This window comes from Lepus europaeus, chromosome 18 (assembly GCF_033115175.1).
Source record: "Lepus europaeus isolate LE1 chromosome 18, mLepTim1.pri, whole genome shotgun sequence".
Classification (NCBI taxonomy): Eukaryota; Metazoa; Chordata; class Mammalia; order Lagomorpha; family Leporidae; genus Lepus; species Lepus europaeus.
In genome coordinates, this window is record NC_084844.1 from 19,692,518 (window position 1) to 19,704,730 (window position 12,213).

At 54.4% G+C, this 12,213-nt stretch overlaps 2 protein-coding genes across 11 annotated transcripts in view; both read right to left on the reverse strand.

Annotated features, from left to right (window-relative positions):
• Positions 1-692: 692 nt before the first annotated feature.
• Positions 693-6,972, reverse strand: TMEM106A (transmembrane protein 106A). 4 transcript variants are annotated; one of them, XR_009864247.1, is made up of 9 exons: positions 6,686-6,972; positions 5,849-6,061; positions 4,601-4,664; positions 3,615-3,768; positions 3,051-3,191; positions 2,902-2,945; positions 2,395-2,448; positions 1,908-2,016; positions 693-1,786 (listed from the first exon to the last, which is right to left on the reverse strand). XR_009864247.1 is itself a non-coding variant. In XM_062174909.1 (9 exons), the coding sequence occupies exons 2-8, from the start codon at positions 6,042-6,044 to the stop codon at positions 1,948-1,950; spliced, it is 774 nt and encodes a 257-aa protein (XP_062030893.1). In that variant the 5' UTR covers positions 6,045-6,061; positions 6,686-6,972; the 3' UTR covers positions 693-1,786; positions 1,908-1,947. The 4 variants fall into 4 exon arrangements, 3 of the variants coding, with proteins under 3 accessions (XP_062030893.1, XP_062030894.1, XP_062030892.1); XM_062174909.1 differs by having other exon boundaries at positions 1,908-2,068; XM_062174910.1 differs by having other exon boundaries at positions 693-2,016.
• A 403-nt stretch (positions 6,973-7,375) lies between these two features.
• NBR1 (NBR1 autophagy cargo receptor) overlaps positions 7,376-12,213 on the reverse strand; it is a 32,977-nt gene continuing 28,139 nt past the window's right edge. For 5 of the 7 annotated variants that reach the window (XM_062174863.1, XM_062174862.1, XM_062174865.1 and 2 more), the window contains one exon: positions 7,376-9,024. In XM_062174863.1, the coding sequence (XP_062030847.1) occupies positions 8,851-9,024 (174 nt within the window). In that variant the 3' untranslated portion in view covers positions 7,376-8,850. The remainder of the gene's footprint in view (positions 9,025-12,213) is intronic. The other 2 variants (XM_062174866.1, XR_009864246.1) reach the window with 2 other exon arrangements.

Sequence of the window (12,213 nt, forward strand, 5' to 3'; positions counted from 1 at the left end):
CTTGCGGCGCCGGCACACCAGATTCTAGTCCTGGTCGGGGCACCGATCCTGTCCCGGTTGCCCCTCTTCCAGGCCAGCTCTCTGCTATGGCCCGGGAAGGCAGTGGAGGATGGCCCAGGTGCTTGAGCCCTGCACCCCATGGGAGACCGGGAGAAGCACCTGGCTCCTGCCATCGGATCAGCGCGGTGCGCCGGCCGCAGCGCGCCTACCGCGGTGGCCATTGGAGGGTGAACCAATGGCAAAAAGGAAGACCTTTCTCTCTGTCTCTCTCTCACTGTCCACTCTGCCTGTAAAAAAATAAATAAATAAATAAATAAAATTAAAAAAAAATAAAAAAATAAAAATAAAAAAGAGGGGCCGGCGCTGTGGCTCACTTGATTAATCCTCTACCTGTGGCGCCGGCATCCCATATGGGCACCGGGTTCTAGTCCCGGTTGCTCCTCTTCCAGTCCAGCTCTCTGCTGTGGCCCGGGAGGGCAGTGGAGGATGGCCCAGGTCCTTGGGCCCTGCACCCGTGTGGAAGACCAGGAAGAAGCACCTGGCTCCTGGCTTCGGATCGGTGTAGTTCCGGCCATGGCAGCCATTTGGGGAGTGAACCAACGGAAGGAAGACCTTTCTCTCTGTCTCTCTCTCTCTCACTGTCTGTGACTCTGTCAAATAATAATAATAATAAAAAGAACTACCTTAAAACAACGCTTGTAAGTAGAGTTTATTGCACACAACGCCGAACCTTTCCATTTGACAACTGCACCACAGCAGCTCCAGCCTGCACCACCTTGGGCTCAGCTCCCCAGGGAGACAGCGCGGCCTCCTGCCTTGCCCTGGCTCCCCCAGCCAGCCAGTTGGCAGCTTCTGTCGCCCACTCCTCTCTCTCTATCCCTCCTACTCCCCCAGCAGCGTTCCCATCATCTCCATCTCTCTACCTGTCTGAATGAGAAAGACCCAGCTCCCGTCAGTGAGCAAACACCATGCTGCTGGGCTAAAGCACAGACTCCTCTGCTCGGAGCCTCGGGGGAGGCCAGGGTGATCTCGGCCTTAGCTACCTCCACGCGACAGGAGAGGGTCCGGATCAGACCTGGGGACATGGCACTCCCTGCCGCCGAGCCTGCGGGGTGGGCTCTGGTGCAGAGCTGGGGTGGAACGGAGCCCGGCAGCGTCGGCGGGATGTGGGCAGCTCTGTCTCTTGGAGGCTTTGGAAGAGGGTACCAGGGCCTGCCATTTGACCTGCCTCTGTCCTCTCACGGGGGCCGGAGGTGCCGGCTTAGCAACCCTCTTTTGGCGAGTAAATACCTTTTAAAATAACCCTGGTGTTGGCTCTGTCCTCCCCAGGTTGGCCCAGGGGGTGGCAGGTGACTTCCGCCCTCCCTGCTACCTTGGCTCCCTCTATGAATAGAACGATAAAACTGTTTCGCTGGGGAGCAGCTTTGTCTTCCTAGGAACTGGGGACAGCGTGAACCACGAAGGACACAGGGCCAAAGGGCCTTGATGGGTCCTCCCGTCAGATGGGTGGAGGCCCAGTGACTAGAGAGAAGCACGCCGGCAGCACCACCTCGTCCCAGGAGAACGCGTGGTCCCATAAACGGCGCTGGATGTCCCCAGAGTCACTTTGTTACCACATGGGCAGAAAAACCTGCAGCTTTCTCCACATTCAGGTAGGAGGAAGGCCAAGGGGGCTGGGCCGCCAGGGTGCTCAGCACAGAAAGGGCAGGTGCCACTCTGGGACCTCTGAGGCAGCTCTGGGGTAGCGTGGGGTCAAGGCAGAGTAAGAGCAGGGTCTGCTGCAGCCCTGAAACAAATCGGGGTCCAGAGAACGTGAGCGCGCACACGGAGGCCACAGGACAGGCCCCTGGGCAGAGAAGAGTCGCCGCCATGCTTGTGGAGGCACCGGGGAGCTGTGGGAGACAGACCAGGCCTGCAGGTGTCTGGAGTGCAGGGACCACAGACAGGTCACGGAGGGCGAGGGATCAGCGGGTGGGGCAGCGACGTGTTTCCGCGGCAGTCCACATATTCGTAGCTCTGGAAGACCAGCTGCTCTGAATGGCTCAGGTAGGAATAGGTCAGGGTGCCCCTGGGGAGGAAGCAGGGCTCGTTGCCAAGGAAACTCCGGCCTTGCTCTCTGTCTGGAGAAGGGAGGTTCCTCCACGCCTCCCTCCACCTCTGTCTGCTCCCCACCCTGCAAAGGTCCCTGGGAGGGCTGCCTCAGCTGTGTCACCTGCATAGCTTGTAGGCAAGGTAAGACCCAGGCACAGGGCTGGACTTGCTGTTCCCAAGAGCCAACCCCAATGCCCATGCCCGGGGTGGGCTTGGATGACTCTTGTGCCCCTGGACACAGAGCTGGGGTGACACTGAAGCAGGAAGCGAGAGAGGGGACGCCAGAGCTCCACGCCTACTTACTGGATGTGCAAAAGCACATGGTGCACTTTGATTTTCAGCCAGGTACATATTTTGCTGAGAGAGAGAGAACAAGAACACGAGATCACGTTTTACATGGAACGGACTGTCTGCTGAGAGGTGGCCTGGGGGTCCGGACTTCCTTGCCTCCCAGAGTCCTTTCCTTCCCCCCAGGGGCCCCCACGATGCCACTGCACCCCTTCCCTCTCCCTCGCCTGCTGCAGTCGTCACTCTAGCCCCGGCCTGCTGGGCCCTCCCTCAGCAGAAAACAAACTTCAGGCTGAGGAGTCCAAGGTCGCATGTTGTAACGATTAACCGCATTCCAGCTATGTCCAAAGAGGCAGAGGCTGGAGACGCTGAGCCCTGGCATGTTGTAGTCCCGGCCGCCAGAGGGCAGGCTGAGCTCTGGCTGCCCAGTTTGCTGTTGAGCATTCAGGATACTAAGCAGGTACTGACTGGGCTTCCAAACCAGGCAAGAGGCTGGAGGAGAGGAGATCCGGGGGTACTCACTATGTGTTTTCATCCCAGATCCTGCTGGCTACTGCATAGAACATCTGTCAACCAAAGGGACACACGGTTAGTCCCCTCTCAGGCTGCCATCTGCCCACCACACACATCCACGCACCTGTGAGCAGGCCAGCCAGGGAGAGAGGAGCTACCTGTTCACTGGCCAAAGGGCCGATGTGCAGGAGGAGTTTGTTGGACACCTGGCCCACCACGAGGGACAGGTGCAGAACCTCGGTGGTCAGCCGGGTCACGGTGATGGGGTAGTAGTTGCTGTTGGAGATGTTCAAGATATTCTGGGCAGGAAGACGAGGAGGAGGCGGCATGAGGGTGGCAGTTGCAGAAGCCTGGCTCTCTTGGGTCTGATCGCCACCCAAGCACCGCGGGCCTTAGGTGCACAGAACCAGACCCGGGGGCCCTTCAGAGGGGTTCATGAAGGCGAGAGGTCACCTTTAAGAGACTAAGCTGGCTCAGGGCCCAGTGCTACCCTAGCCGGCTTCTTTGCATCCCCTGCAAAGAGCCTCAGGCACTGCCACTCCCATCCACCTTGAGGTGTATTTTCTGGGCCTGCACAGAGCCCCAACCCTTACACCATCGCTTTTGGGGCTCATGGTTGCCCTTGCTCCTCCCAACACCTTCTGGTGTTACAACGTCCCTGCCCCTCCGCCCCTATGAAACACAGGTGGGGGAGGGGCCGGGGCGCAGTGGCGCCCACCCACCGTTATGTTGAGGTGGATATCTGCCTTGTCCACAGCCACCGTGGAGGAGTTGAGGCCTGCGGGCTGCACCGCGATGGACCGGGGGAACAGGAAGAAGACGGTGGAGGAGGCCGCCACCAGGCAGATGAGCACCGCCAGGAACACGGAGAGCTTCCTATGGCAAAGCAGGATGGGGCAGAGGAGTGGACAAGTCAAACCAGGAAACCCGGAGAGGGGTTCAGACCCCCCTGTCTACACACAAGCTTTGCCCTGCACACGCTTGCCCCACAAATGCACGTTTACCTCCGGGGATGTGTCTCAGAGCAGGTAGGAACCCAGGGCTGGAAGGCAGACAGCCTGGCTTCCATTTTCCAGCTCTCTACTAATGCTGAGCAGCCCACTCCACCTCCCTAAGCCTCAGTTTCCTTGTCTGTAAGATGGGGACAATTGTATCTGCTTCCTAGAATTTGTTAAGGGTTGATACGTGCGAAACCATCAACCACAGATCCTAGCACATAGTAAAAGCTCAGTTAATGCTGGCTCTTATCGTCAGAAGGCGCAAACCCACATGAACTAGGAGAGTCCTGAATCTTCTCTCCTGGGAAGCAAGCAAGCCGGTCTGAACTGCTGCAGCAGGGAAGCCCTTAGGAAAATAATTTTGCCAAATCCATGGCAGCCAGGGTCATTTTCTCCCCCAGGAGGAACCGCAGTCGGAGGCTTCGCCTCTCTTGGGGAGGGGCAGGCTTCCCGGAAGCAGTGACGCTCGGGGGGGGGGGGCACCAAGGGGCCTCAGGAGCCACCTGCTGCGTCCAGCACTACTGATTCCTTAAACAGCACCCTGGAGGATTTACTGTGGAAACAGGGAACTAGTATGTTTGAGCCTGGTCATGTTTTCTGGGAAGAATCAATGGGCAAAAAATCTAAAAGGATCAAAATGGGGGAGACAAGTAACTGGAGCAGCTCCCAGGGACAACGGGCTGTAGTGTGGGGGAGACAAAGGGGCTTACGTGTGCCTGGGTTTCAACCTCTGGTCCCCATAGGGGATGAGGGCCACCAGCTGCTTCTCCAGCTCTGTTGAGAGAGAGAGAGGGTGGAAGGGGCAAGAAGTATCCATGTCAAGAGCATCGCTTGGCAGCCTCCCCCCAGGGGCCCCTCCAGCCACGCAGCAGTGTCAGGGGCACCGGCCTCTGCGCCACAGCACTGATGCACTAGCAAGTTGTAGAGTCCAGCTTTGCAACCTCTAGGGTGGAAGTGAGATTTTCATGAACAAATATGAAGACTCTGAAAGTCACCAGGGCACCGGTACTGTGGCATAGTGGGTAGAGCCGCCACCTGCAGTGCCAGCATCCCATATGGGTGCTGGTTCGAGTCCCGGCTGCTCTACTTCTGATCCAGCTCTCTGCTAAGGCCTGGGAAAGCAGTGGAAGATGGCCCAAGTCCTAGGGCCCCTGCACCTGCCTGGGAGACCTGGAAGAAGCTCCTGGCTTTGTATCGGCACAGCTCTGGCTATTGCGGCCAATTGAGGAGTGAAGCAACAGATGGAAGACCCCCCCCCCCCCGCTTCTGCCTCTCTACTTCTTTGGAGAAGTCATCTGTAACTTCCTGAATCCTAAACCAGAGTGTTGCCCAGGGAGTGGCTGAAAGCTCTTCTTCCCTTCACCGGCTGGGGCGGAGGAGGGTGCCTCAGAGGTTTATGGGAAAAATAAAGTAAAAGAGAATTTTGATGCAAATAATTTTGAAATCCATGCAGTTTTTAAATAATATATATTTTCTCCAAATGTTAAAATTGTTGCTTATTTGAAAGGAGGAGAGAGGCACAGAGACAGAGAGACGTTTCATCCACGGGCTCAGTCCTGTCACCCACAGCAGCAGGACTGGGTCTCCAACATGGTGGCAGGTACCCATGTAGTTGAGCCATCTCCTGTTGTCTCCCAGGGTGTGCGCTAGCAAGAAGCTGGACTTGGAAACAGAGCCAGGACCCGACCCTAGGCATTCTGACATGGGGTGCTGCAGTGTCTAAACCACTGTGCCGAATGCCTGCCCCATCCATGAACTTGTTGAAGATCCCTTGTACAAGTAGGGGAGGAGAACCCAGGGATAGTTAGCACCTCCCTGGCCGCCAGCCCGAGATCCGGAAGCCCAGAGCTGGGAGCAGAACCAGCCCCATTCATGGAAACCCAGAGGGGCTGGGCTGCAGTAGCTGGCTGGGAGTTTCTTGTGGATTCTAGACTATTTCCAGAGCCTTGGCCACTCACCTCGGGGGATCTCCCCATTCCCTTGGCAGGTGGGACAAATCACAAAGCGGCCCTCGCGAGGCATGCAGGAACACGACCGGCTGCTCCCAGTGCTGGAGTAGCGGCCAGCCTTGACACCCACGGCCGAGTCCGGGCGCAGGATCCACTGGTCCTCATCCTCCTGCCGGCAGCCCGGCTGGGAGAACGCGGCACCCATCGCTCAGGAGTTTTCCACTAATGACAAAGACCAAAGTTCGGTGCTTAAGCCGCTAGCACCTGACACCGGCTGTGATTTTGGTTTTACGTTCTCAAGATTGGCAAGGAGCCCTAAGCATTTAAGCAACCTCAAGCCTTAGGGAGACGCACAAGCAGTTAGCGGGGCTCTTAGAATTTCCGTGCATCTCAACTCTGCCTACAAAAGGGTAACAGAAAAGGGACTTCCATTAAGTGAATGGCAGAGCGGTTTTTTTTTTTTTTTTTTTTTTTCTTCTGGGAAAGTTGCTTAGCTGACATTTGGAAGGAAGCTGGAGCGGGCTGCGGGGCGGCGGGAAAGGCCACGGTCTGGAGAGTCCCTTCAAGCTCCCAACCTTGGTGTGGAAGGGAAGCTTCCATGCCAGGGTCCGGGTGGGCTGCGGGCTAAACGGGAAGTCAGGGATTCTTCTGATGAGGAGACAGGCGGCTCCGGTCACAGGTGTGGCCGAGAACCTTATCTAGGAGACAAACCTCTCCCACACTGCTTTCTAGCGAGCAGAAAGCAAGCCTGGAAGGGTCACGGCCAAAGCTAAACTCGGACCCTTCCCCAAGTCTCCGGAGCGAGCCGCACTCACATCCTCCCCGGCTGTAACAAGGGAGCCTCACCTGGCTCAGGTGTGGGATCCGGGCTCCTCCAGGCGAGGCTCCGCGGGAGCAGGACTCTGGTCTCCCCAGGGTCCAGGCTGCTTTCCGCCCTACTCGGGAGCTCTGCCTTGGGCCGGGTCCTTCATTGGGGCAGGACTTCAAGTTCCGCCTGACACCCCGAGAGGCCGTTAGACGGGCTTGGTTCCCGCGTGTGCCTGTGTGTGGGGCCAGGAGGCTGAGGGGGGTCTCAGCCCGGGAGACAGCAGCGACGAAAACGGCTGCATGCGGCGGCGGCGCCCTCTCGGCAGGCTTTGACCGGGGGGCCCAGGACACCCCGCCCCTCCCTGCGGTTCCGCCCCTCTGCTCGCGGCGGCACCGCCCTCTCGGCAGGCTTCGACTGGGGCCTTGGGACGCCCCGCCCCTCCGCTCGCGGCGGCACCGCCCTCTCGGCAGGCTTCGACTGGGGCCTTGGGACGCCCCGCCCATTGCCCCGCCCCTCCGCTCGCGGCGGCACCGCCCTCTCGGCAGGCTTCGACTGGGGCCTTGGGACGCCCCGCCCATTGCCCCGCCCCTCCGCTCGCGGCGGCACCGCCCTCTCGGCAGGCTTTGACCGGGGCCCCGGGACGCCCCTCCGCTCGCGGCCGGAGTCGCCCGGGGTTGAGGACTCCCGAGCGCCGGCGCGCGGTTTCCCCAAGGACCAAGCAGCCCAGGTAGGAGTTTCAAAGAACATTTATTTCACCATTCTTTAAGCGGTTATGTACAGTACAACGGGGCGGCCGACGGACCCGACCCTCCTGGACCCCCACTATGAGACTGATGGTCACCACGGCCCCGCCCTAAGTGGACTCAATGACACTCATGTGGCTGGCTTCTCCCCAGAAACCCGCTACAAACGTTTTAAACAATGACCATCCTGTTTGGCTTACAGTCTGAATTCTGGTTTATTTAGTAGCTAATGGTTCATTTAAGATCCCCATTCATCATAAATACCAACGTTGGTAAATAATACTATGGTAACTCCTTCCTCTTTTGGGTTGGGGTTCGGACTCTTCTGAAAGTCACTTTCATGAGTAAAATTTGTAGCGTCTGTTAACCCTTTCCTTCCCCTGAACCCAAGACTCTTCCCCTGAGTGAGCACCTGGTCCCTTAGAAGCCAGCTCTTCCCCGCCTGCCCTACACTTTTTCAGGGAATTGACCTGCATCCAAATCTTGCAAAGTACAAGCCACTTTTTCCAGCTCCAGGCTCTCTGGGCTGGATTCCACCGAGTGGATTTCAAACGCTCAGGAAGTCACCAGCATTCCCGTGCCGCTCACACACTCACTCGCCCACCCCAGGACCTCCCTGAGATCCATGCAGGGGCCTCTTGCCTTTCCCTCTGCCTGCTCTACTGTAAAATAAGATCTGTCCTGACATTAAGAAAAAGGTAACTGTTAAAATTTACTTTTCCCCATAAGTAATAGGTTCTTTCCCCCTTCTCTATAGGATTAGCAAAATATTTCATGGCTACCTAAAGATTTTTCCTTAAATAAAAATGTATGCAAAATTACTATAAGAGACACCGCTCGATAGGTGCTGGTGGGTTAATTAGCACTTCGCTCCTTTCACCCCTGGAAGGTGGTGCTCTTATGCACCAAGTCTTTTAGAAAGCAATGATGCCGACTCTACGTCCTGCAGAAAATGACAGGAAGAGTACCGATACTCCATGCTCTGGGTGTCATTTCGATGGCATGTCACTATAAGGCCTGGGGTAGGCTACAGAGATTATGAGGAAAACTCTGGAAAACTCCCAGGTTATTTTAAAAACTGACAACAGAGAGCCCCACAGAAACAGCCACGTTAGCCAAAGGAAAACACTCAACTTCAGTACAAGCAGAGGGAAAAACGGGTTCTACAGGAATTCAAGTTCTACTCTTCAATGCACTAAAATGGAGAAAAAAGGGAGTTTCATCCAAACCAATTGAAAAACTGTCTTCCTATTATTCATCCAATGTCTAAAGCAAAAACTTAAGTTCTGGTGTTTGATTTACTCCAAAAAATACTGTAACAGGTACTGTCCTGATAATTCAACGATGGGCTCTATTTAGATTCATCAGATTCAAAAACAAGCAAGGGCTTCTACCCCACACCCCTGACAGAATAAAGATCATCTGTGAGCAGCAGGAATTATTTAATACAGGGTCAGTCCTCAGTAGCGGTGGCTGTACCAGTCGTTGTTGCTGAGCTGAAGGAGTTCCGTCACAACCTGCAGGATATTGTAGTTGTGTTTCCTCAGCAGCCGCAGGTTCAGCTGCCTGTCACAGAATCCCATTTCAAAGAGATGGGCCATCAGGGCTGCTGTCTGATCTTCAGGAATTATTGGCTGTGCAGAGACAAGAAAAGCAGACATTTTCTGTAGGTGTTTATCACGTAAACTTATTCTTAAAGATTTATTATTTATTTGAAAGCCAGAGTTACACAGAGAGGAGAGGTTCACTACTCAACTGGCCGCAATGGCCGGAGCTGCACCGATTCAAAGCCAGGAGCCAGGAGCTTTTTCCAAGTTTCCCACATGGGTGCAGGGTCCCAAGAACTTGGGCCATCCTCTGCTGCTTTCCCAGGCCATAGCAGAGAGCTGGATCAGAAGTGGAGCAGCTGGGTCTCGAACCGGTGCCCAAATGGGATGCCAGCGTTTCAGGCCAGAGTGTTAACCCGCTGTGCCACAGTGCTGGCCCCTATCACGTAAATTTTTATTATCTGGGGGCCCATGTTGTGGCACAGCAGTTGGGCCACAGTCTACAAAACTGGCATCCCATATGGGTGTCCATTCATGTCCCAGTTGCTCAGTTTTTCATCTAGCTCCCTGTTAATGCACCTGGGAAGACAGTGGAAGATGGCCCAAGTCCTTTGGCTCCTGCACCCATGTGGGAGACCTGGATGGAGTTCTAGGCTCCTGGCTTCAGACAGTCCAACCGCAGCTGTTGAGGCCTTCTGGGGAGTGAACCAGCAGGAGGCGGCTCTCTCACTCTCTCTCGCCTGCTCTCTGTAACTCTGCCTTTGAAATAAATACCTTCTTTTTATTATTATTATTATTATTATTATTATTATTATCTTGTAAGTCACAGTAGTCGTTCTAGATTTATGCCAGTGCTAATAGATTCAAGGGTAGGGATTCCTGTCCACCAGATGCCAATGGGTCTTCTGAAGAGGTGTGGCCTTGCTCTAATTAGATAGGTTTGTACCCAAAGGAGAGCAGGGAATCAGGGCCTGACGAACTGTCACATGGACCAGCAGAGTGCTCCAGAGGGGACTTTCAGAAAGGAGCATTCTGTGACCACATGAAGAAAAAAAATGAAAACAAGCCCTAGGGACCTTGTGAACATAAAGGTAACTGTGATGATGGAGCAAGCATGAGCAAGAACAACGAAGCTGTCCAGGAAGGTGGCTGGGAAATTCTGACAGAACACGCGGGGGAACCATCCTGGGCGGTCTTCTTGACCTTTCTGTTCCTCCCCACAACACAGGCCCAGGTAGGAGGAAGTTAACATTTACGTTCGTAGCACCTTTTTTGGGCCAAACCCTGTGGGGGACACATTGCCTTCCTAAAGCCTCCTAACAATGTTCTATTATCATTGTCAAATCAGATTGCAGAGAGTGAGGCTACGCTGTACAGCACAAAGACCACTGACTCTGGAGGCAGGCTTAGGCTCCAACCCTAATTCCATACTATTATTACTTACCAACTGTGCTGAGTTACAATCCCTTCTTTTTTTTATTTTTTATTTTATTATTTTTTTATTTTTTGACAGGCAGAGTGGATAGTGAGAGAGAGAGAGACAGAGAGAAAGGTCTTCCTTTTTGCAGTTGGTTCACCCTCCAATGGCCGCCGTGGTAGGCGCGCTGCGGCCAGCGTACCGCGCTGTTCCGATGGCAGGAGCCAGGTGCTTCTCCTGGTCTCCCATGGGGTGCAGGGCCCAAGCACTTGGGCCATCCTCCACTGCACTCCCTGGCCACAGCAGAGAGCTGGCCTGGAAGAGGGGCAACCGGGACAGGATCGGTGCCCCGACCGGGACTAGAACCTGGTGTGCCGGCGCCGCAAGGCGGAGGATTAGCCTGTTAAGCCACGGCGCCGGCCTTACAATCCCTTCTTTTTTAAAAAATAGATTTCTTGGAGCCAGTGTTGTGGTGCACAGGGTTAAGCCACCACTAGCGACACCAGCATCCCATATGAGTTCCACTTCCGATCCAGCTCCCTGCTAATGTACCTGGGAAAGCAGCAGAAGATGGTTCAAGTACTTGGGTCCCTGCCCCCCACCCAGGAGACTGGATGGAATTCCTGGCTCTTGGCTTTGGCCTGCCCTAGCCTGGGCTGTTGTGGTCATTTGGGGAGTGAACCAGTGGAGGGAAGACTGATTGATCTCTCTCTGTAACTTGCACTCCAATATGGGATACAGCTGTCTCAAGCAGTCTTAACTGCTACACCAAGTGCACCCCCTAGCCCCCTTCTTTATGAAATGGAGATCCACCATACCTTCTAGTTTGCAAGGCTGCTAAAGTATCCAAAGATGAGAACAGTATGCAAACATACTGAGCGCACTCTGGTATTTCCCTGTACCAATCCCACTGTTTCTTTCCTCTCGTTTCAGAATAACTGATCTGTCCTCCTTTCCAGGTTCATCATTTCACATGTGCTTTGCTTTGTATCCCATTACCTCTTACGACCTCAGAAATCTTGCTAAACTATCTTCTCTCAACTTCATTGTACTTTTCTCTTTTCCTTAAGATTTAATTTATTTATCTGAAAGACAGAGTCATAGAGGGGAGAGAGAGAGATCGATTGATCTATCTTCCATCTGCTGGTTCACTCCCCAAATGGCTATAACAGCAGGAGGTAGGCCAGGCCAACGCCAGCAGCCAAGAGAATCTTCTGGGTCTCCCATGTGGGTTGCAGGGGCTGAAGGATCTGGGCCATCTCCACTGCATTCCCAGGCACAGTACTAGAAGTAGAGTGCCCAGGATTTGAATTAGTGCCCACATGGGTGGCACTGCAGGTGGCAGCTTCATTTTGTTAATCTTGTTTGCTTCTGGCTTGCCCATCTCTTATCTCATCCACCCTTAAAAATATCTCTTGGTGTGCCTGATGCTTCCTAGTCTGCTGTTTTCCCCTTTGTAGCATAGCTACTGGTAAGTGGGGCATACTTGCTCTCTGATTCCTCCCACCGATCACCCCCCTCTGCAGCACCTCACACTGTTGCCCACGGACACGCCCCTACGTTCCAGCAGCGTGCTCTTTGCACTTTCCCCCTGGTTCTCAGGGTCGCCCTTCCTCCTTGCTCCATCCTTCACGGCTGCTGCCTGCCACCCCATTCTTCTTAGATAATCTCATCTACTGCGGCTGCTGCTGTGATCTGAGTGCAAGCCATTCAAACTTTTATTGCCAGGCCAAATTTGTCCCTTGTGATCCAGCTGCTATGCTTCAAAAACTTCACGGAAAATGGAATAAAAAAAATGCTTACCTTGGTGTAAAACTTTTTAAAAATTCAAGCATCTTCTACGAATATTTTTAAGACTG